At 37.2% G+C, this 22,854-nt stretch overlaps 2 protein-coding genes across 9 annotated transcripts in view; one reads left to right on the top strand and one right to left on the bottom strand.

Annotated features, from left to right (window-relative positions):
- Positions 1–22,854, top strand: part of LOC308073241 (uncharacterized protein) — a 319,052-nt gene that overhangs the window by 28,808 nt on the left and 267,390 nt on the right. The gene's annotated exons all lie outside the window — the stretch shown is intronic.
- The window catches only part of BEAN1 (brain expressed associated with NEDD4 1), an 82,947-nt gene that overhangs the window by 24,825 nt on the left and 35,268 nt on the right, over positions 1–22,854 (bottom strand). Inside the window, exon 1 of one of the 2 annotated variants that reach the window (XM_080411197.1) lies at positions 587–22,854. The exons of the other annotated variant lie outside the window; for it this stretch is intronic. Coding sequence (XP_080267323.1) covers positions 587–608 — 22 coding nt within the window. The 5' untranslated portion in view covers positions 609–22,854. The remainder of the gene's footprint in view (positions 1–586) is intronic. 2 annotated transcript variants of the gene reach the window in all.

The following is a 22,854-nucleotide window of genomic DNA, read 5'->3' as shown; positions in this document are numbered from 1 at the left end:
TTTTTTTTTAATCCCTGGTTGGGATAGTATGAGAATATACGCAGTCTCTTTAGCAAGGGGAGCAGACTGACAGATGGCAAGAAGGAGTTGAGAGGTCCCAGTGAGGCACACAGATAAGCTAAATTAGTGGAATTGATGAAGATTTTGTTGATTCTGCCTTTATAAATGGTTCCTGTTCAAAGGTGATTTAGTCTGGCCAAGAGTGACCAATTGGATTCTGCACTTGCTGCTGCACTGTGAAATAAGCCTCTGGCTGCAGCTGCTATCAGGCTGCTATCACACTGCTTATTTCTGTAGCTCCCAGGCAGGAGCTCACAAAATCAGTAAGGTAGGTGCATTATAAAACCAAACTGAAAAAAGGTTTTGCATCACAGGCATCAGCTTTGTAGGGAGCATCACTATAGCAAGGAAGAGAGGGATATTATTCAAATCATTGAGTGCAAGTTCCCATAGGAGCTAAATCTTAAAAAAAGAAGAAAAAAGTCTCTGTTGGATTCAAAGTTATTCCATCTGGATCCTGAGGAAGGCTGTAACCTCTCACTTATGCTAGATAAATGCCAGGATGTTACCTGCTTACAGGACTTACCTTGCTTATCCCAAGTATACATTAGGAGTGGCTTCAGATCCAAATCTGGCCTGTATTTGATTTACACTTATACTCGGTTCAACTTTCATTTTTTGTGCAAATAACCTGCCAGTTTTAAACAGAATGGCAATTTAACAAGTTTTGATTTTATTTTGTTAACCTTTCCAATCCGTAGGTGTAGTGAAAGTATTAAGAAGATTTCAGTAATTCCATAAAAGAAAAAGATTATGAGAACAGCTCAAATCTGTCAGATGTGATATTGAAATCAGTGCATTTTCCATGGAATGCTTTGGATGGATCTATGTTTTTTGCTGACTCCCTTGTTAAGAGTCCACTTAATGATAAAATGGGAACTGAATGCTCCCCCCCATTATGAAAAAAGAGCAAATTACTGTGCTTTTTACTAGTTCTGACAAGTATGGATAGGGCAGAAACTAGGTTCTCCTCAAATAGCTTCTTGCAATCTACTTTTTGTCTTCTCACAAGGCTACCTTTTGCCTTTGGTGAAAGATTAATCTTGGCACACCTATTATTGAGTGCTCCATCACATAAGATCGACAGCAGCTGTGATGGCAGCTTAGTAAGGTAGGAATAACTAGGGACCCAGAAAAACTTAAAAGCTAAGTACAGGGAGTTTGTAACTATCATTAAAGTATGGAAAACAGAAAATCTGTCACTAAAGAAAGTGTTTTGTAGGTCTGGCTACTTGTGTCAGTGTAATGAATTAGGTGGCACTGTCTTTAATATTTGAATGCATTGAATGTTTGGGTTCTTGCCCTCTAAAGCAGCTGAACTACTAGTAGTGCAGATTGTCATGCTACAATGCAAACTCAGATCTGTGTGTTTTTAAAACCAAAAGAATAAACCCACTTAGCTCACCAATTATATTCCTTTAGCTATGGGAACATTGTGCATCAGATTCTTCCCATATTCTAGAAAGATATACAAAGCAGATAAAAACTGTTTAATGTTTAAATAGTGTTTAAAAGGAACTGATGCTGCTGCTAAGAACAGGCAAGGCTATTGATCCTTCTGCATTTATCTTATTGTCTTGTAACAAAGTCAAGCAAAAGAGTGAAAGACTAGAATAATCTGGGAAATGTCCTTTCTATAAATCAGTTTTACAAGAGCCATAGAAATAGTACGGGGAAAAGAAGTTTCAGGTCAGGAGGCCCAGGAGCATATTTAATTCTCTCTCACTGCTTGCCTCTGCTACCTACAGCCTAGGGACCGGTCACATGTTGTCCTTCTGTATGCTTTTCTCATTTGCACACATAAAATTAAACTGCCTTTTAAGCTACAATTGATATTCAATAATAACTGTGTAGGGATTGCTTCAAACCTTTCCCTTACTGTGGCTTGTATGGTATACCTATTCATAGATGAAAGACTGGTTGATCTAGTTCAGCTCATGTATATATTACAGCTCAAACTTTCATTCACTTACTGCTTATGAGAGCCCATTAACGTGTGCTTGATGGTAGCTTTTCTTCTAGAATGGTACTTGGTAGTTATTTGACAAAGTTGCTGAATAAATAAATTTTTGCTATCAGCTGCTGCAACTGTGACATTTAAAGTTCCCCAAACCAGATGATAGTCATTATTATTTTAAAATTTGGGGTAAAAATCTTTATATACAAATGGTTAACTAGTCTTGTCTAATTATTGCTATCATGGGAGAGATCAGCGTAATCCAAAGGACCCATAAATTTAGACTAAGTTTCTCTGCAGCTGACGTTACCTCTTTGATCATCTTCACGGCATATATATGTTCTAATCATAATTAAAAAATTTCACTGATTAATAGTAAAAAAATCAAAACCTTATTCAGACATGAGAGTATGTGATAGGGTCATTTCAGTTTTATCTGATGCACTCAGCCTAAAGTGAATTTCAAGCATACTTACAGGTACAAAAGCCGCCCACGACCTTGAGAAGCTCATCCAAGGCAGAAAGGGTGGCCTTTCCTCTGAGATATCTAACTCTGCCTTTTTATCATGTCTGCTGGCTATCAGATAATGACTTTTTTCTTCTTGCATTGACATCCTTATTATAGAGCCAGAATGAATAAGATTGGATCACCAGCAGCCTGCAAATTGAGAATGTCAGAAGCAAAGAGAATGTGGCTGCATAAGGGCTCAGAAAATAAATCTTTTCAGATACTGTGGCTTTAGGGTATTATGTTGATGTCACAGCAGCATGTATAGGTGCTGTTTCAAATTAACAGGAAAAATCTTCCGATTTTCAGATCCATGGTCTATTTTATCAACATGATAAATACCACTGCAGCGAAACAAATCACTCTGCAAGTATAGTAGCCCACTTTGTGATGGACAATATATGTCTTCCCCTACTTTCTCATATACAAACAACTTTGAACTAATACAGTTTTTTTAAGCAGGACCCAAACCCATTACTTTTTTCAGAAACTCTGTATTAGGGCTTGGAAATAAGTATGATGAGAATCCTATTTTGCCTATCAAAGTTACCTTCATAAGCTCAGATCCAACTTAGGCTGGTAGTGACTTGACCAGGGCAAAAGCAGTATTTATTTTTTTTTTTTTATTGTGAGAAACTGGTATTTTGGCACACAGCCTTCTCATATAGCATGTGGAAAAAAACACAGCAATACAATAATTTTTATTTTGAGAGGGAAAGGTTTGAAAAAAAAGTAATTGGCAAATAATTCTGTATTTTACCTCAGCAGTCTGTCTGCTTGAAATGTGATCTAGATGTCTCATGTCTTCCCTTTAGGAGGCTAAACTCTGTCTGAACTGGATGTAGCTACAGGGCAGATGACAGCTCATGGAAGATGTAGCCCAGACAGGAAACCTGATCTATACTGGTGGGGGGGTGGGGAACCCAAAAGCAAAATTTTCTGCAGAAAAGTTCCATTCTTTACAAACTTTACTTTCTACCTCCCCAGAGAAAATGAAAAGGCAGTGATAAAAATTTTGCTAGCTCTAACAGTAACAAGTGGTTAGCAGCTGACTTGTGTAAAAATGCCTGCTTCATAAATTCATATGCATTTATGAATCTGTAAATTCCATATCCACTTATGATTATTATTAAATTAGCTCAAATTTATGAGACTTTTTAAATTATGAAGTTTTGTGTTTTTCTTGTGCTGCACTGAACTATTCTATTGGTTCTATTAACCTGCATCTTTCAGCAATCATTAACCTGCTCACGTGATTTGAAACTGGAAAAGAGTTAATAAAGATGACATCTGCAACAAAATTCTGAGACTGAATTACTAACTGAGCTTCAGAATCATATCCACCTTGTATATACCTCGAACGCTTCTAGAGTGCTTGTGGCTATGTGCTGCTTCTTATTTAGGACTTTTTCTACTGAAATAGTCCTATTTCTTTTTCCATCCTCATCTCTAGTCTTTAATAGTAATAATCTAAAAAAAAATAGGTAGAGGAATGATTGATGTTTACTGCTTAGAAAATAATGACAATAATGAAATCTTTGTTAGCTAGTTATATTAAGGAACTGGGCGCTAAGATAGAAACTTGTTAACAAATGCTGGAATCCAAAGATCTTTCTTTAAGAGGTGATATCATATGTGATATATCTCAGTCTTTCTTTCAAGGTGACTTGATTTTTTTTTAAATAGTTAAAATGCTTTTGCAGTGCTGTTATGCACTTTCATATGAATTATGGTGTTGATGTCACAGAGTATACGAAGCTTATAGTATGACTTATATTATCATTTGTATCTGTAAAAGCTACAGCAGTATCTGCCTGCATAAATCAAGGAGTTTTCTTATACCATTAAGAAGCGATTTAATTCCCTCAGATCTTGTCTGAATAGGACTAGGGCTCCTGTGTAGATGGCTGCAGGAATGTCAACAAAGGCAAAACCAGATACTGATTCTTGGGATGATTTCAATCACTTGTTGCTGAAGGAGCCACCAAAATTCAAGGACACTGAAAGATCTATTGAAATTAAATTGCTCAAACATTTATATTTGAAAAACTGGTGGCGGGGGGAATATCTTTCTTTAAAATCCCTATTTCGTACTATAGTAGGAAGACCTGTTTGGTTAGAGGATCGGTAAACCAGAGTGCAGGACTTGCCATACAGCCAAACACCATTCCATATATATGCTGTGCAGTGTGTAGGGGCTGCTTGGTGCACATGTATTCTGCACTCTCCCATATTTCTTGGCTGGCAGAGCTGAAGACTTATACCACTGAAGGGCTAGAAAAAGTAACTTCCCTCCCAGCTGATAGGTGGTGGTGTTTCTCCTGCAGTAGCCTAACATTCTGCTGCCTTGCATATATAGCTTATTTTATAGGTTCTACGTAGTTCCTTCTTATAAATAACATGATATTGGTTGCTCTTCCATTTGAAATGGCAGAGGAAGGACTTTAAAACCAAACAAAACCCCAGACAGGTGTAGCCTTTAGGAAAGTACATTTATTCACCTTCCTGTATAAACTCCAGTGTGTATATGTGTAATGTTAAATATAAAATGCAGTTTCCACTTCAAGGAGTTTCAGCATAGGGTAAACATCAACAGCTGCTAGAGATGAAGTAGCTACACCTTCTTATCTGCTGGGAAGTCAGAAGAGGTTCTGTGTTGCTCCTCAAACAGAAGACATAAGCTGAGGATGACTGATATTTATAGATGCCCTGAGAGACATCTGTGTATGCTGCACCATTTTCTCTCCAGGCAATTAGAAGTCCAGGCTGTGGGTATTCTTCCTTGTTCTTAAAACTAAACTATTTATTATTTTCAAAGAGGATTTAAAAAAAAGAATATATTTCTAAAGGAAGCAGAAATTGCACTGTGCATTGTTCTGTGTTGCTACCGAATGAGACTGAGCAAGAATACTAGTAGAAAGATGCAGAGTAACGCTAGAACAAAAACTTTGGCTTTTTCTATGAGCACACTGTTTCTTAGATTAGACTCCATTTAAATAAGTATACATTATGGGAAAGTTGATAAAATTTTGAATTACAAAGCTTTTATAAATCCCTTTGTAATGAATGGTGTTGCATGTAGGTTGGAACCTCGGCAATGCCCACATAGCAGCCTTGACAATGTTTTTACCTGGAATACCGACTGTTTTTAAGGGTAGCTAGTTTTTGTAGCCTTTCAAACAAAAGGGACCAGAAAATGGTTCAGTCCTAGAAAATAAGTGTGCCCTGTAAGGGTGGTTCTAATAAGACTACCCAAATGAAAACTCTTTCAGGAATACTTCTGTTAACGGATGAATTTCTACTATGAATATTAAATTGTTCCCATTTACCCACTGGAGAAAAAAAAAAAGTTTTTTTAAAAAAGCTGTGGGATTCTTGGTGGAGAAACTAGTATCTAGGCTGATGTAAAATCCTCTTCTATCCCCTTTTAAGTGCATGGGCAAATATATGGAGAAAGGTATAAACAACTTTGTAACAGAAAATAAAGTTATTTCTGTTCCTGGTTATCCTGATGACTGCAAAGGGATTTTCATCCTACATACTTGCTAACAGCAGGGATTTTATAACTGTTGATTAACAAATCAAACAAGATTCACAAAAAAAAAAAAAAAAAAAAAGGAACCCCTTCTTCAGTTTCCTTTTACCTGCCTTAATTGTTATTTGAACTGTGCTGGCAGGTAAGAGTTACATTGTTAGGGTTATAAAGAGGCCAAGAGGATTCATGTGATGTGGCCCGTTAAGGTGTTTCTGTTAAAATTAACTGAACATAATTCTTCCCTACCAAAAAGGTACATATTACATGCTAGTTGTGCAGTACAGGAGAACTCAGAATGTCCTTCAGTATAAGGGTGATGTAAAGAGTTCACATTAGAAGAATTTATCACCATCTTAAAGATATTGCTAAATTTACATATGTAAATTGTATGCACCTGCTCTTATGGGGACTAATGTTTATGTGAGATAGCTGGACACACTGCCAATTCTGCTGTGAGTATATGAACATCTTCACTTTCTTAAAACAATCAGATTAAAAGACATTCAAAGATTAAAAGCAACCTGAAATTATATATTCTTTATGTTAGTTGACAACGAATTTTTTATTGTGAAGAAACTGACAGCACGAAAACAGGTCCTATTTTATATGACACAGTAGAAATACAGTATGTGAGCAGGAGAAAAGTGAATGCTATTCTGAAAAAGACTTGTTCATGAAATTGATGTAGCACTGAAAGTAATAAAATGGGGAAAATGGTGCTCCAGGCTTACTAGAGAAGTATCAAATCTTAGCAAAATACAATGGGATATGTGTCATCTGTGCTGGATGCTATCTTCATAATGACTTTGCAATTAAAGCCTTGGGGAAAATTTCTTCCAACAGCAGCCACAGAGCTTTGAACAACATAGAAAGTTGGTTCTTTCCTGTGAAAAGGTGCTATGGCTCTTGGAGGGGACAGAGTAACAACAACCATGACTGAACCCCAGGGCTGGAATTCACATTTTACCCTAGCGATCTCCACAGGTCGCCTGTCCAAAGTCCAGTGAGACACACGGCTGAAATCTGAGGCCTCCACTGAAGATCACCAGCCTGTGTGTCAGCTGAATAAGTGAACCAAGTGAATGCTAAGACGACATGGAAGCCTTAGACTTCAATTGCTTAAAGCAAGAGCAATGCAATGACTGATTAATTTGCTGAAATTGAACAAAAATAAGCTTAGGAAAGGTGACTGTCTTCTCTTTAAAGCTCTTGTGCTTTAATGTAAGCATGAACTCCTGATGATTATCATAACTGGCAAGTGAAATATGCAAAAAGCTGAGATGAGCTTTTGATTATTTAAAAGCTAACAGAAAGTTTTTGATCTGCTGTAGAGGCTAGATGTAAACTCAGAATTGCTCTATCACCTCAAAGCAATTTTGAAATAAATATGCTACCTTGCACTAGCAGGTGAACAGCTATTTCCCAGAATTTATAAAACCACGGACTTCATAGCATATCCTAGATATAATTGTACTGGCAAAATGCCCAGTTAGAATGGCAGTGGAAAGTGGATACTTTTATGATGGCTTTAATTTTATTTTTTTAAAATCTGAAGTGCCCACTGTCCTGAAGCTTGAGGAAAAACATTGAATGGGAAAGGTTTGAAATGTCTACATGTATCAAGTAGTTCCTTTAACTACTCATTCTTGTCTTGTGTATCACAAGGTATCTTTTGAGGGGTCTTGATCAAGAGTGGTGTGAGTGTCTTGAAACTGTACTACAGTGATACGTTGTTCCTGACTTTGAGAAGGGAGAGGTCCTGCCTTCCATTGTAAATTGGTAAAGGACTGTTACTTGACGTTAGGTGTGGGTTTTTGGTGGTTTGTGTGGGCTGGTTGGTTTGTTGTGTGCTTTTGGTTTGTGGTTTTTGTTGTGTTGTGTATTTTTGTAGCTAGTGGAGATAAAGGAACAGATTGGAATTCTTTACCAAGGAAGGTATGTATGAACACTATGCAAAAATAAAATCCTGTTTGGACCCCTGCCACCTTCTAGAATTGCTTCTGCTTGTGGTATTAATTGGAGAAATGTGCTAGAAATGTTAACAAAGATAACCAGTATGTTTTATGGAGCTACACCTACAGCTTTATAATATTCAGCCTGTGCATGTTGTCCTACAACAATTTGTTCTAAAGGCTGTGCTGAATATTGTATAGTGCAGGGACTTTCACTTAGATCCTCTGATCTCCATTGTGCTGACAGCATATGATACAAGAAATATCATGCTGTTTGGATTATTAAAATAATTGATGTATTCATATTTACTGTGTCACTTGTTAATACTATCTTGTTAAGTCCTTCTGGGGATGAGATCACAGATTTCTCTAACTAGCAGCTGCTGCACAGTTTCCTAAAATACCAGATTTTAGGGTTGGGCCAAGGAAGGCAGGGTTGATGATAAAAACAGATGGCCTCATTGCTAACAATATACCTGAGCTTGCAAGCACTCAATGCTTGTGAAGGTGTGGGCAACCTTGTTGATTCAGAAAGTGCTAAGACTCTTCAGTGAGCTTTTTGGTTCTGAAAGTCCCTGCTCCTGTTCATCTCATATGCTACTTGGAAATAAACCCTATCTGTGAAGAGAGATTGGAAATAGCCCAATAATGTGTATGTTTATTCTTCATGTTGCCCTTTCTCAGTGTTTGATTACCCAAAAGATCTGCAAGAGAAACATATCCATATGAACCTTAGAAAATGACTGTGACCGAGATAGAAAGTAATAAACAATGTATAATGCATTAATTTACAATATTTGTCAAGATGATTATGGCTGTATGAATTATGGTCCTATTTCCTCTGATGAATTTAGCACAAGATTTTTTTTTTTCACTTTCACATTGACTATGAGGTAGATATCACTGATGAAGCATGGGTACTCTGTAATTTCTTTTGAACGACTACTACTACTACCCTATCCAAACAAGTCTTCACCACTAGTTCCTGAGTCTTTATAGGAGGAATCAATACTATGTTCAGTCAAATTATCTTGTGCACTGGCTCAGTTATCTGCTCATCTCTCAATTATTCCCAAACATGAAATTATAAAAAAGCAGACACTTCACTGAGGTAGGATTCCAAATGAGCAGGGTGTCAGTAAGATGTGCTGGGGGAATGCTGTCTTTTTTGTGTTAGCTCCTTGTTAGGATAAAAAAAGTGTCCTGCACAGTGGGGAGGATGTGGTGCTTGCTGGACTTTGCAGTGCAATGGACAGCTACGTGACTGGAAATCCACCATGTATATACCTAATGTAGTTTTTTCTGTCCAGGTAGAGAAGATCTGTCTCAGGAACTTGGCATCCAAAGTCTTAATGCTTGCTCTCTTTACAAAGGGAAGGCATGGTGTTAGTGGTAAAGAGTAGCATGTTACCAAACACCGAACCATTAGGATATTAGCATCTCTCATGAGACAAGTGAATTTCTCAAGGACTAAACAGTAAACTAAGTGTGTGCAATTTTAGCACATTGAGACACACGGACCCTTTTTACTGGCTTGTTCAGTCATGAGATCCCATGCTGTCCTCTGTTAGTGTGAGTATGATCCAGTCTGGTCAGAAGAAGACTTTATTGTGTGTCGACTGAAAGGGCTGGCACTGCTCAAACTGCATTGTCTTCTGAGGACAGATCATTGCACTGAAGCTGTGAATTGACACACCAATGCATTTGCGTAGAGCACTGCTTTAACTCAATGCGTTTCACAAGTCAACAACCAAAGGGCAATACTTTAACTCTGCTCTCCCTCGAATTGCCTTGTGATTTTAATCCAACCCAACTGACACTTTCTGTGGCACATGATCTCTGTGTTATGCTCTGTGTTAAGTCACGTTCTAAATCTGCATGTTTTTCCTGCACTTTCTATGACCTGTGGAAGAGGGATGAATTACCAGCACACTGTTTTCTTAAGCTGAGCTGAGCAATTCCTTCTAATGAATATTAATTACATGGGTTATACGAAGATAGAAAATAGGAGAAAAGATACATGCTATAGCAACATGGTGGGGTTTTTTCTTCCTTCCCCCCCCCCCCCCCCGATGCTTTGATCTCTTCTGTAGTGGGGCTTATTGTGTTATTTATTCTTCACAGTGAAAGTATGATGCTTATGCCTGTTAGAATTTTTCGTATTTTGCTTTATATTTCTTAAAAAGTAGGAAATGTAAGGAATGTTCCTCTACTATCTTTGTGTATTTTGTTTTTTATCCTGATGTTTCCTTTCTCCAGACAAGAAAAATTAAAATGTTGTGTTATACCTGTCTCTTTCATGCAATTTTATCATCAAGTAAACTTACTGTCCTTCTTGTTAACTCATGTTCCACAGACTATTTCTAGAATAGGGTGTCTATGGTACTTTGTGAAGACCATGCTGACTAGTATCTCCAGGGTAGTACTCAGTGCAAGAAACTGTTTGGAGCTCAACAAAAGCTTGTGGACTTACCTCGCTGTATCTTATTGACATAATGAACATGTCTTGTATTTTCATCGACTGACCTCTGTTTCTGTACCAATTATGTACTTCTACATTTCTGCTGTACTATATCATATACTACATTCCTAGTATTGAGAATCAGGATTTCTGCAGCAAAGTATGTGTTAAGAAGAGCTAGCTGACAAGCACAAGGTTATAGATTTTATTCTCTTGGTATTAAACAAGTTTCAAGAAAAAGAAATGGATCTCTGCACTGCTGATGCTGAGCCAACAGTTTCAGTCTGAGAGGAGGAGAGAGAAAAATGATATTTGTAATTCCCTGCTAAATGCAATTAAGTTCTAAGTCTCTTCTGGAGATTGCTTTCCTGAGTCAGTGGAGTTCATTTACATTTTGGTGACATCTACAAGAATTTTGCCAACACAGCTTATTACTGCAATCACTGTGTCAGTTCTGACATTTCTCTTTCCTGGGAGAATCCCCAGAATGGCTTGTTTTTGTTCTTAGTAGCAGACTGGTGGCTTCACTAGCAAAGGCACACAGGAAGCAACGCCAGCATTAATCATTCCGGACCCTCATCTGGTAGAGCACCATTCCTCGAGTTAAGTCACCACAACTTTTTATAGCCATGGTGTGAAGCACACTGTGTGAATAAAAACCTTCCCCACAACAATTTTGTTCTGGAAGCAGAATCAACACCCTGACCTTGCACAGGTCCCTAGGCCTTGTTTCTAGAGCAGAAACACAAACAACTAAGTTGATGCAGCTCTGGAGAGCCATGCTGCAGTAGCAGGGCTCACCTACAAGCACCAAGCAGATCCATAATCCCAGACAGGCACATAATTCAACTTCAAATTATTCTAGCACTCCTGGGGCCAGACAACTGAATCCATGGAAAATAAAGGCTAACCCTGTAATTGTACTGAAGGTTGTTATATTAGGATGCTTAATTCCCAGCAAAGAATCTTTTTTTCCCACTGTTAGAGCAAGTGCAGTGTTACAAAGACGGTGAAGGACTTGCGAGTGCTTTAAGCCAGAGGCATCATCTGAGTTAGACTCTGAACTCTTCGGTCTTCCTTTCACATATCACTGGTTTGTGTGCTTCTCTGGCTCTCCCATGCAGAAGGACTGATGAGATTGCAGGGTTTCATTCATTTATAAACATCATTTACCAGGTCTGTGAATTACTGTTGTTTATGAGAGTTTCCAATGATGCTTAGTAAGATGGATCAGGAGAATATTTTTTTTTTCTAACCTACCTATGTATTTATATATAACACACATTTATTTGCCAGTTTTCTCTCTGGAACAAAGCCTGGCAGCTATAAACACTTCTTGCAATGTGATGATATGAAAAAGCCTCTTCTGTTAGCCACTCAGATGAAACCAACCAAATTATTTCAGTCGTGACTTAAGGCATATTTGAATTTAGGATTTCAAGGAGGCTTTATGCCCCCTGGCCCTACTACCTGTTTTCTATTTACTCTGTGTTTTTCATCTTCTCAATTTTACTGCATATAATGTTCCCCTCTAACTTATGTTTCTTAAAGCTAGTGTGCCAAAAATCTGAATTCTGCTATTTATTTATAAAGAGAATGTGGAAAAATAAGTTAGGCCTCAATTCAGGAAAGCGCTTATGTTCATAGTTTATGCACTGTAAATGCATTCTTGATTTTATTCATGCAAAATTTTCCAATTTAGGGAACACTGAGATGCACATTCAAAAACTTTCACTGTTTTGCTTATTTACATTGTGGGAACAGTATTTGCCTAGCTGAAGGGCTCTTTTCCTTGTCTTGTCATTTTGAAAGTTTGTATGTAGAAGTGTTATAATAAAAATTACTGAAATGTTTTAAAATAGCTTTTTCTAAAATTCGTAGACTTTATATTATAGATGAAGGACAAGGCATATCAAGATAACTCCTAGAGTAGTTTCTTGTCTGTGGGTTTATAGAGCTGCCTTGATAGAAACTGCTCTTTTAAACCTGAGCTTCTCTTCCTGAAAAAAATGCAACCACACATAGAAATATTTTAGTATGTTTCAAAATACCACAATAATACTGATAATTTCCCACTATGAAACTGAACTAGTAATTCTTTATATCCTATCAAATAACTTAGTATTATTATCTCTACCTTGAAAATAGATGTATATAGCAGAATTGAGTATTTTCTAAGTTCATGGGGCAAGAGAGGTCATCATCAGAATAACTGTCCCATTTCAGGAAGACCTGACACTGGCGTCTTTGCTCGATAGTACCTGATCATACTCTTTTCTTAAGGCTACTGATTTCCATTAGCCATTGCTAATTCCTCTAGCTAGGAGACAAAAGGTGCCAGAGCTGTGCAGGCTTGTCTTTTATGTTTATTGTATGCCAGATTTCTATGCTTAGTTGTTATTTTCTAAACCCTCTATTCTTTTTGGCTGCATGCTTATAAAAAGATAAGTTGTTAAATTAAAGATGTATTATACAGATAAAAGTTCTGCTCTAATTAACATTTACTTGAGGGCTATTTCAATTGCGTCCATTGTTCATTTCTGCTTACAGAAGTTGGTAGAATGTGAGTAGGATTTTTATACCGGGCAAGATTAACAAATACTGACCCTCGGCAGGCAATACAATATGCATTAAATAAAATTTAATGTCAGCAAATAAGAGAAAAATATGCTGAATAAACATAACAACACTGTAAGAAGCAGTCTTACAAATTAATCCTTAGAAAGGATGAATAAAAGTTGTAAGAGAAGAGGATATTGTTGTCATTAGTTTTGGTAACCCAGAGTAAGGTAGCACGTTAAATTTATAAACAAGTCCAGCAAAAGCATTTTTGTATGCAGAAGGCTGCATATTGTTGTAATAAGGAAAGAGTAGATAGTAATTTCTGCAACAATCTAAATTTTCGTAATAAAACAGAAAGAGATTTCAGTTCTTTGGAGCATTCATGAAATGAAACTGGAGGCCAAAGCATCATTTTTTAAGTAAACAAAAAAAGAAGAAATAAGAGTAACAAGTAGCATTGAATTCAGAACTTAATTGCATGACAAAGATTGTTTAAATTATCATTACAATGAACAATTTGATGTCTTAAGAAGCCTGAATTAGTCAGCAAGATTGTAAGAACTGATTTACTAATGTGCCCCTGAATAAGACACAGACAGGAGGTTTTTTTTCCTTCCCCCCTCCCTTTATCTATTTTTGGGATGCTGAAGTGTTGTTCCTAATAGAGAAGCTATTATATAATATATTATATATAATATATATTATTTAATATATATATAATATATAATATATATTATAATATAAAGATATTCCTGAATATAAGGAATATAATTCTGTTGCTTCATAAGAGTGCTAGGATTCCTATATTACTGCAATATTCAAAGCTGACAAATGTAGTTATGCACATTTGTTAGGAGAAGTAGTGAAGTTAACAGAAGATGAAATGATTTTTCGGGAAGAAATTGACAGATACAGGACAGACTGGGTCTCTTGATTTCGGAGTTCTTTCCTGTAAAGACAGTGCCTCCAACATGCCTTCCATTTGTGTTTCCTTCAGATCACTAAAACTAGGTTTCATATCTATTTCAGTGGTGCATAACAGTATCGCACAGATTAAGGGCAACTATTCACCCACTTTTGGAATTTCACTTTGGAGCTTATTTTACGAATCACTACTTTCTAGGTCTACCATTTGGGCAGTTAGAAAAGACTGGATGCATCTACAGGGCAGGCTGAACCTCTATCAAGTCACCTTCCTGAGTACCTGTCTGTCTCCACTGGAAAGCTAGAGTATGTAAACCTGTACTGAGAGGTTCTTTATACCTTCTCTGAAACTGTTTGCAAGGACTAGGAGAAGCCTGAATACAAATTTGCAAGGAGATTGTGAAATGACAAATTCCTTTTCTTCAGTTAGAATAACTTTAAAAGGACATTTTATGGAATTGGAACCAATGGAAACAAAAGAATGCATTCATTAGGTTAAAATAGAGTGACTGTTGTCACTCTATTATCTCAAGCGATGTTATGTTATTCTAATAGTTGTTTAAATAGCAGTACCATGCCTCCCTTGAAATCTGCTTTTCTGACAAGAACTGTCCCAAATCAAAGTCTGGAGAGTATTCATACTTCCTTCAACGTCTCATGACAAAATTATGTTAACCATCCTAGCTGACTCTAGGCAGGATTATCTAGATACAGCTTTCCATAGGCAGGACTACTTACATGATTTTATATAAAGCTGCATAGATAGTGATGGAGATTATTAATCCAAATGGCCTGTGGTACTTATTAGAAAAGCAATATGTGGGGTTATCTGTGTAGGTGCAGCTTTTAGAACAAACATAAACCTGGCTCCTGTTAATATGAGCCTTACGTAAAGTCTTTATGACAGAGTTACTTTAAGTTTTTATGTAGTGTTTAATTACTTCAATAATAAAAAAAGAAGTATCAAGTGACATAAAAGACAATTTCTTCGGTACAAAAGACTCCAGTCATGTAACTTTTGGAAATGGGAACAATGATTGCACAGGTTATGACTATGTTTGGCTTCAGTGGGGCAGATTTTTTGGCTCCCATGAAAATGTATGTTTAAATCTGAAGCAGGATTTTAGCCTTTAATACTACTTTCTCATAGTTTCAGGAAAGTCTCTAGATAGATAATACAGCCTTAAAAAACCCCTAAGCACATAGGTAATTTGAGATACTAAAAGACAGCTGAATTCTTTGTGTGCATGGAAGCTTCTATGCTAAATGGTTGGCTAGAGGAGTGGAAAAAGTAGGTGAAGGCAAGAACATCTTAAGTGCTACAGGTCAACACTATTTTGCTGAGTGTATTTTCTGAGAAATGTATGGTTAACCCTTGAGCAAAGATTATAGATTTGATTTCCTTTTACAGCAAGGGAAATACTAGCTTGTTTTCTCAACTGGAACAAATCCCTGCATTGCTTGTCAGGGCAGTTTTCCTTGAGTACGTGTAGTACAATGCCTTTGTTAAGACTTAGCGGTGGTTCTACTTCTGATTCAAGAGGATTTAACAGTGAAAAATCACTGCCAGTCAAGTTAAGAAAAGGGAGCCCAAGGAAGGGGAAGAAAGAGAGAAGAAGAAAGATACAAGAATGCATGTTTTCATGTGGTGATTCTGGTTGACTGATACAGGAAGGAATAGGCAAATATATTCATTCTTCAAATACACTTTAAATAGTTCATATTCTTTCCCATTAGGCCGAATTTCATGGTAGGTGCACATTAAAAGACATACTTTTATGCCAGTGTTTTGTTTCTTAGATGCTAAAATTAAGCTCTCAGAGTAAGCTAAGGTAGTAACTATTTTGTCTCTGAAAGCCAAGATAACTGTGGAGGGTAAAAAATAACGTAATTGTGGGGACTTATAACTCTGTAATATGAAATTAATGCCTAGTTTATTTTTTCTTTCTGAGTTAAAGCATCTCTTTTACAGAGCTTTGTGTATGTGTATGCACACATCATCTGTTGGTAAGCATATACGGTTGGTTGTGTTAAGAATCATCTCTATGAATGCACACATGTAGCTTGTCGATTACTGTGATGCCATAAATGGCATTTTAGGAATATTGGAGCTATGGCTCAACACACTGACTGGTACTGATATTCTTTATTTATGTTACTATAACGCATAGAAACCATGGTTAGGAAACTGGATGTGCAAGGTGCTACAGAACAACAAAGATTCCTTCCTCTCAAAATAACTTATCCCGCATTTTTCTTGTTTGCTCCACCACTTGTTGAGGCTCTTCCTGCCACAACTAGACCATGGTTAGTGGTGACAGCATGGATGTTTTCCATCTTGTAGCAGGATGCTCAACATATGATGGACATCTCTCCTGGAATATAGTGTCACTGGAAGGTCCACTGTTACTCTCAGTAGGTACTGTGGATGTTGATTCTGAGGACCCAAGATTCTCCTGATTCCCTCCCCTCCCCTTCTCTCCCCTTCCCTTCCCTTAAAAATTCACTACTGTGGCTAGCTGCAAAGCTTTTCCTGTCTGAAAGGATGTTTAAAATTCTATAGGCCATCTTTCCTCTATAACTACTATTCTGTGTGTAACCCCTCTGGAATCTTTCTCACCATCTCAAATAGGAAAAGTGGAATGTCTCTGCCATTTGGTCGTAACTGGACAAATAATAATGTCAAGAGTTCCAGTGTGACTGGACTGTCCACAACAGTGCTGGATATCCTTAAAATACCATGGCCTCATTTGTGTCTTACAGCGGTAAGCCACAAGAGATTTCAGGGAGCTACACGGCAGTAAAACTGCTGTAATACAGTTGAGAAAGAACTGTCAGTTATGCTTTTCCCCCTTTCCTAGGTATTTATTTCTGAACTCCTTTCTTAGCATCTCTTTTTCCTTTGCCCTTCCCATTTCTGAGATCCTGCTTACCTGCATAGCTGATACAAAGCAATCTCTTACTCTAAATGACTACTGAGACCACATGGTAGTGGTTACTGGTACAAGGAGCCCCCATTATAGACACTACTGTATCTGATTTTAAACATACTAGAACAAAAGGTTCTCACTTTATTCCCTCCCAACGCCTAAGTACGCGAATCCAGACTATTAGGTCAGGCAATAATGACACAATGGGCAGGAGGTGATTTGAAAGTCATTTCCCTTTCACTCTGTCATTAGTCTGCTTCTGCGGTTGATGTAATGCCAGTGTTTAAGTAGATCTTGCACATTTTCCTTAGCTAATGACACATCCAAAATCCCCAGCAGTGAATGTACATGCACAGTGAGCACATATAACAGACTGAGGAATTTGGCCATTTATTTCTCTGTGTAAAGAAAAAAGGCTTTCTCAGACTGAAAAAGAAAACTGTTGGACAAATAAAATTCTAATGGGTATACTATGGAAAAGCTTTTTGTTTTTAAACCTGCACAAAGCAGAACCTTCCATGCTTTTGGATTCTGTAATCTGAAGTTGCGTGTTTGTTTAAAGGCCTGAATATTCACATCAGAGCTACGAGTTTAAACCTAAGTACCACCATGCTTCTGTGATGCATTTTTAAGGGCTCTAGTGTTGATAGGAAAGATTGACAACTTTTCAGATTGATGGGATAATTTCCTTGGGGCAATAGGAAAGACATCCCTTCCTTTTACTTTGGTGGCTGTATTTTATCCCAGTTCTTCTAGGTGACTGTTCTATTATACGAGTTGATAGCTGAGACTGAATTGCTGTTTTATTCCAGCTTTGCCAAATAAAATTGCATGTGATCAGCTTCCCTGGGAATCCCTGTATAGCTGTAGTCCACCAACAATTCTGCAGTTTCAAAAGCTGATGACAGACTTGCCTGTGAGCAGAAACAACTAAGTACCTAAGTCCTGCCTGTAGGTGTTTACTGGGGAGTGAACTGTACTGCTTTTCAGAAGATCCTGAAAAGGTTCTCTTTTTCTAGTTTGATGCGTGTTGATGTATGGTTGAAAGTAATAGTATTGTACAGGTTTTTCAAGATGGTTCCAAAAGATACGTGTTTTCTTTATAGTGTATGTGTTGTGTATTCACTAATTGACATATAGAAACAGTACTATTACTGCTGTTTCAGCTTTACTAAAAGGTATGTTGGGTTTATAGAAGGCCAGAGGTGGGGGAAGGAAGCGGAACAAAATTAAAATAAAAAGAGTAAAACGAAGTAACACAGTAAACCATGTTATCAATATTGAAATTCTTTTTGGACTTTGATAAATATTCCATATAATGAATTTAAGAAATAGAACTCTGCGCACTATGTGACAGTATCACCAGCCGCTTGGTGATGTAATGAATTGATCGTATCACAAAAGCGCTTTGCTAATTACATGGAAAACAGTCTTGTGAGCAGGGTTCAGAGGGTTAATCTGCTTGTTGTTGAGTGCAGTGGTATATGCTTGTATGTTCAACCCTTCCATGAGAAGCAAGGATTGTGATCTGAACGGCACTTATGGACACTTTGCTCTCTATATGGTATAATGGGGACCTCCTACTCAGGAATTTTAGGTTCAGGAAGTAATCTCGGGCTTACTTTCTCAGGGTCAAGCTTCAACAAGCTATGCTTCAATCAGAACAGATGCTTGTGAAGATACTACCCTCTTCTCTGTGACAGTTTTTCTCCTTTTGCCAAGGGTTATTCTCCCTCTAATTCTTGAGGCTCACAGACAATTTCCTAATAAGCTGCTGACAAAATCTGAGGAGCTGATCCAACCCCCCTATTTAAATATAAACCTATCCTTCCTAGCTGGTGTTGTCACCAGATTAGGGAGTACTCATTTTAAGTGCTCCATCAACTGGTTTATGAGGATGATTCCTAGTAGGTGGAGGTGAGCAACTGTGATGGCACAGTCTTTAACTGACAGAGCTTGACTTGGAGGCAAGAGCTGATCTACAGCTCCCAGGATACACACAAATGCTAGATGAAGAACTGTACACCGTGGAAGATCCTCTCAAATCTTAATAACATTTAATGCTGTGTGCTTAAGCTTTTCACTGCCCTCTGCATAATTTCAGGCTGTAAGCATAAAATCATTGATGATAAAAACACTACTCCAACAACTTACTTTAAGCAATAGAAAGGGATTTAAATTCCAGCATGTCACGATTTTCAGTTTCCATAGCTAAGAATAACTTTGACAAGGTCTGTTTTCACAGACAGCTCAAAAGGTGGAATATAACTTTATTTTCTTATTTTTTATGCTGAAATTACTAATTTGTAACATGATAAAAATGGAAATTTTAACCTGTCTGTATACTAGTTTTGCATTATGATTTATCATGAGAATTCCAAACTTCCACCCCAATGGAAAACAATTTCAAAACATCTGCTTAGCATTCACTGAGGCATTTTTAGTCTAGGAGTACCATATTGCATGGCAGAAATTTGGACTATAGCTTTTGTTTGGGTTAAAAAAAAAAGCCCAGTCAACAGCTCCTTTCCTGTTTCATCACAACTACAAGTAGTAGCAGGCTCTATTGCATGCTAGTAATATGCATTCATAAATACACAGAGTAGCGATGACGCTGGTGACTACCAGCATTTTGACTCAGAAAATATTTTGTCAGTTTTTGTCCTTGAAGAAACAGAAATTTAGCAGAAGGTCAAAATTTTCACTGGGAATTTGTGTGCATGAGTGTAGGGGAATGCAGATGTGGCCTCTAAACATATGTGGGGAGATGATGGCCATACATTTTTTATTAGCGACAGTTTGATAGCTGTAGTGCTGTAGTACACTGCACTTGCCTGTTGTTAAAAAAACAAGTTTAAGTGACTTAATGCCACTTACCAAAAGGTTTTCAGGTTGTTGAAATAATAATGTGAAAGTAAATTGTACTATTTATATATCTATATATATAAAATAAAAAAAGTGACAATCCCTATGTCTCTTGAAAACATCAAAAAAAGAAAACAACATTCTCATTTGATAGATCTATTTGCATTTTTAATCAGCTTCCTTAAACAGCATGACAAATTGTCCAAGGACACACAAGGTAATCATTGGATAGGTTATATGATTGAGATAAGCTTTAAAGATGTTTCTTACTAGTGCTTTAATAAAAGAGCATGCAATAAGCGAACTACACTTCCTTCTTGGTACCTGTTCTTTTTATTATGTGTGGGTTTCATATGAAATAGATGAATTTTTCTTGGCCAAAATAAAATAAAATTAAAATACTGAATGGAAACCCATAAACTGTAAAGTTAAAAGTAACACATTTAAGATGAGAAAGAATAATGGTAACTAATATCTAAAAGCCTGATATTTTGATTCATGCTTTATGGCTCAAGGGTGTAGTGCTTTAAATGACTATTGCCTTCAGTGGGCACCACAGGTTCTTGGATCCTTCCAAGAAATTCTAAAATGTATTAGGATGAAACAGACTGAATGAATGAAACTGTTTTCTAACCTATGGGCTAAATGTTTAGATGTTAGTATCACAAAAGCAGAAAGTTAGAAATAAGAACAAGAAGTAACTCATGTGGAGTGCCTCTATTGTGCACATATATAGAAAGAAAAAGAATAAAGATGATACATATCTATTTTTATATATACACACAGCCTGATATATATATTATACGTTACCTATAGATTAGTCAGAAAAGGATTATTTTTTTTATACACAAGTACTTTTTTCATGTGCTTATTTATCTGCATGTTCAGATGTGACTTCCTGATGCGAATGCTAACTGCCTGTGGAAATCTGTCAGCTTTTGAATTCCATCTAGCTCTGTCACTGCCTTGTGCTTTATTACTAGGTAGCAGTGCTATTCTGGACAGTATGAGACTGAAGGAAATGGTACACCTGATCTAATTGCATAGTCATTCTGTGTAGATTTTCTGTTGGTACTGATCTTCTAACAGGTCTTGCTGCTGTTCAGCAAAACCAGCACATGATAAAGGTGCTTTGGCACTCGTCTGAAACATTTCTCTGTCTGTGAAGTATATATAAAGTGACAGGTGTTAGTGTCTTGCTGGATGACACTCTGCTCTCAGCTTCATCTGTGAAGAGCAAATCAGTCTTTCCAAGGAAAAATAATGAATTTTTCCTTTAGGCAATTTCTGATTTGTGTGTGCTTCTGTAACTACTGCAAATGATATGTTGGGTTTGTGTTTTTGAGCTCTTAACTACTGTAACATGTTCAAAGCAAACCTGTGACTATTTGACTCTATTTTACTCAGTTGTCATTGTATTTTTTTCTTATTAGCTCTGAATAACAGCTTTGCATTTAGAAAAAATACATATTTACATATATTAAAAAGAGCTTGTTGCCACTCACTACTTAGTTTATGCACTTTATAGAAGGGCAGAAAATAACATATACTTCTGTGCAATGTAAGTTGGTGAAAGGTTTTCATGTGATACAGGCAAGATGCAAGACCATCAAAACTGATGTGTTCCCATTAAATCTTCCACAACCACACTTAATATGTTTTCTCAGCGAAAAAAGCAAACCACATGCCTAGTTCTAATATCTGCTGATTAGATTAGGAATTAAGAGCATAAGAACCTGAGGTCTTGCCTAAATTCAGGTTTTGTATGTCCTCCCATGCATGTTAACTGTAGCCCTTCTGAATTCTCCATTATAAACTCATAAGCTTTCATGCTCCATAGATCTGACCTGAATCCTGCTCTACTTAATGGACTATGATCAATTCTGTAGAGTGCTTGTGTTGCATGAGTGCTGGAACTCCACTGTAAAGCAGGTAGCGGGTTATGACAAGCACGGATCTGGAGACTAAATGGTGTTGACACCTGCTCTCTACACTGTGCATGTTTCAGAGGGTTTTACTTTGGATTAGCTCTATCTTGCCTCCATGAAATTAGAGGATGGAGCATACTAGGCTCACTCCTGAAACTCATTTGTTTACTTTCATCTGCAGTGTATTGCCAGTAGCTCTCAATCTGTCTCTCTGTTCTAACTTCTGGTCTTTTTGCAGAATTGCTACTATGTTCTTCTGTGTACAATGATGTGTTGACTAAAATCGCCAAGTCTGCAAATATTTCTGGCAAGTAATTAGTGACAGCAGTATGTGATACCTTCTATTTGTATCATGTAGAATAGAGTTCTGAAAGTAATTTATCCTCTTAGATGTTGCTAGTTACAAAACGGGTATGTTACAAGGAAGGTTCCAAGAGTTAAAACTGTTGCTCGTTACGTTTACTTGTGCATTTCAAGCTAAAAGTAGGAACAGAAAAAGCTGAGATGGCTACATCACCAAGTTTGCTGAGATTACAACACACTTTTCAGCAGAGCTCCTCCAACTCACCATTCAACTTATTTGCAACAAATCTGTTTCTAAACCCAAATGGCTAAAACTCTCTGCACTGTTTACAAAAGTTGCCCTGTCTCTTTTAAACACACTAGGTATCTCTGACTTGACAGTAAATCTTACCTCTCCCCTGCCCAAATATTATTGCAATTGGCTGGAAGTTTGTTTGTGTATTCACATTAACATTTGCAAATGGAGTGAGCCTGGCCAGCAGTGCTGCTCCACAGAGCTGCCAGTGTCTAGTTGTTTCCACCAATGGTGACTGCCTTTGAGGCTTTTTTTTCCTTTTCTTCTTTCTTCTTGCACCTCAACTGGCTATCCAGAGCAGCAGTCTTCACAATACATTAGATTAATGCATTTTGAACTCGACCAAATCTTCCATTCCCACTACTGCTAGTATTTGTCTACCATTCTACTTGAAATCAGCATGCACTATAAATGATTTAGACATATGAATAAATAAACCTCTAAATATCCATATCCTTGCAACAGCAAAGACAGATCAAATCTAATGTTTAGAACTGTATATTGCTACCAATTTGGTGAGCAAATGCATTCACATTAGTAGGATGTTGTGTCATGACTTAGGAAAGTGAAGGGT

This window comes from Falco punctatus (genome assembly GCF_963210335.1).
Source record: "Falco punctatus genome assembly, chromosome: 14".
NCBI lineage: Eukaryota > Metazoa > Chordata > Aves > Falconiformes > Falconidae > Falco > Falco punctatus.
This window is presented reverse-complemented; position numbering and strand designations above follow the sequence as displayed.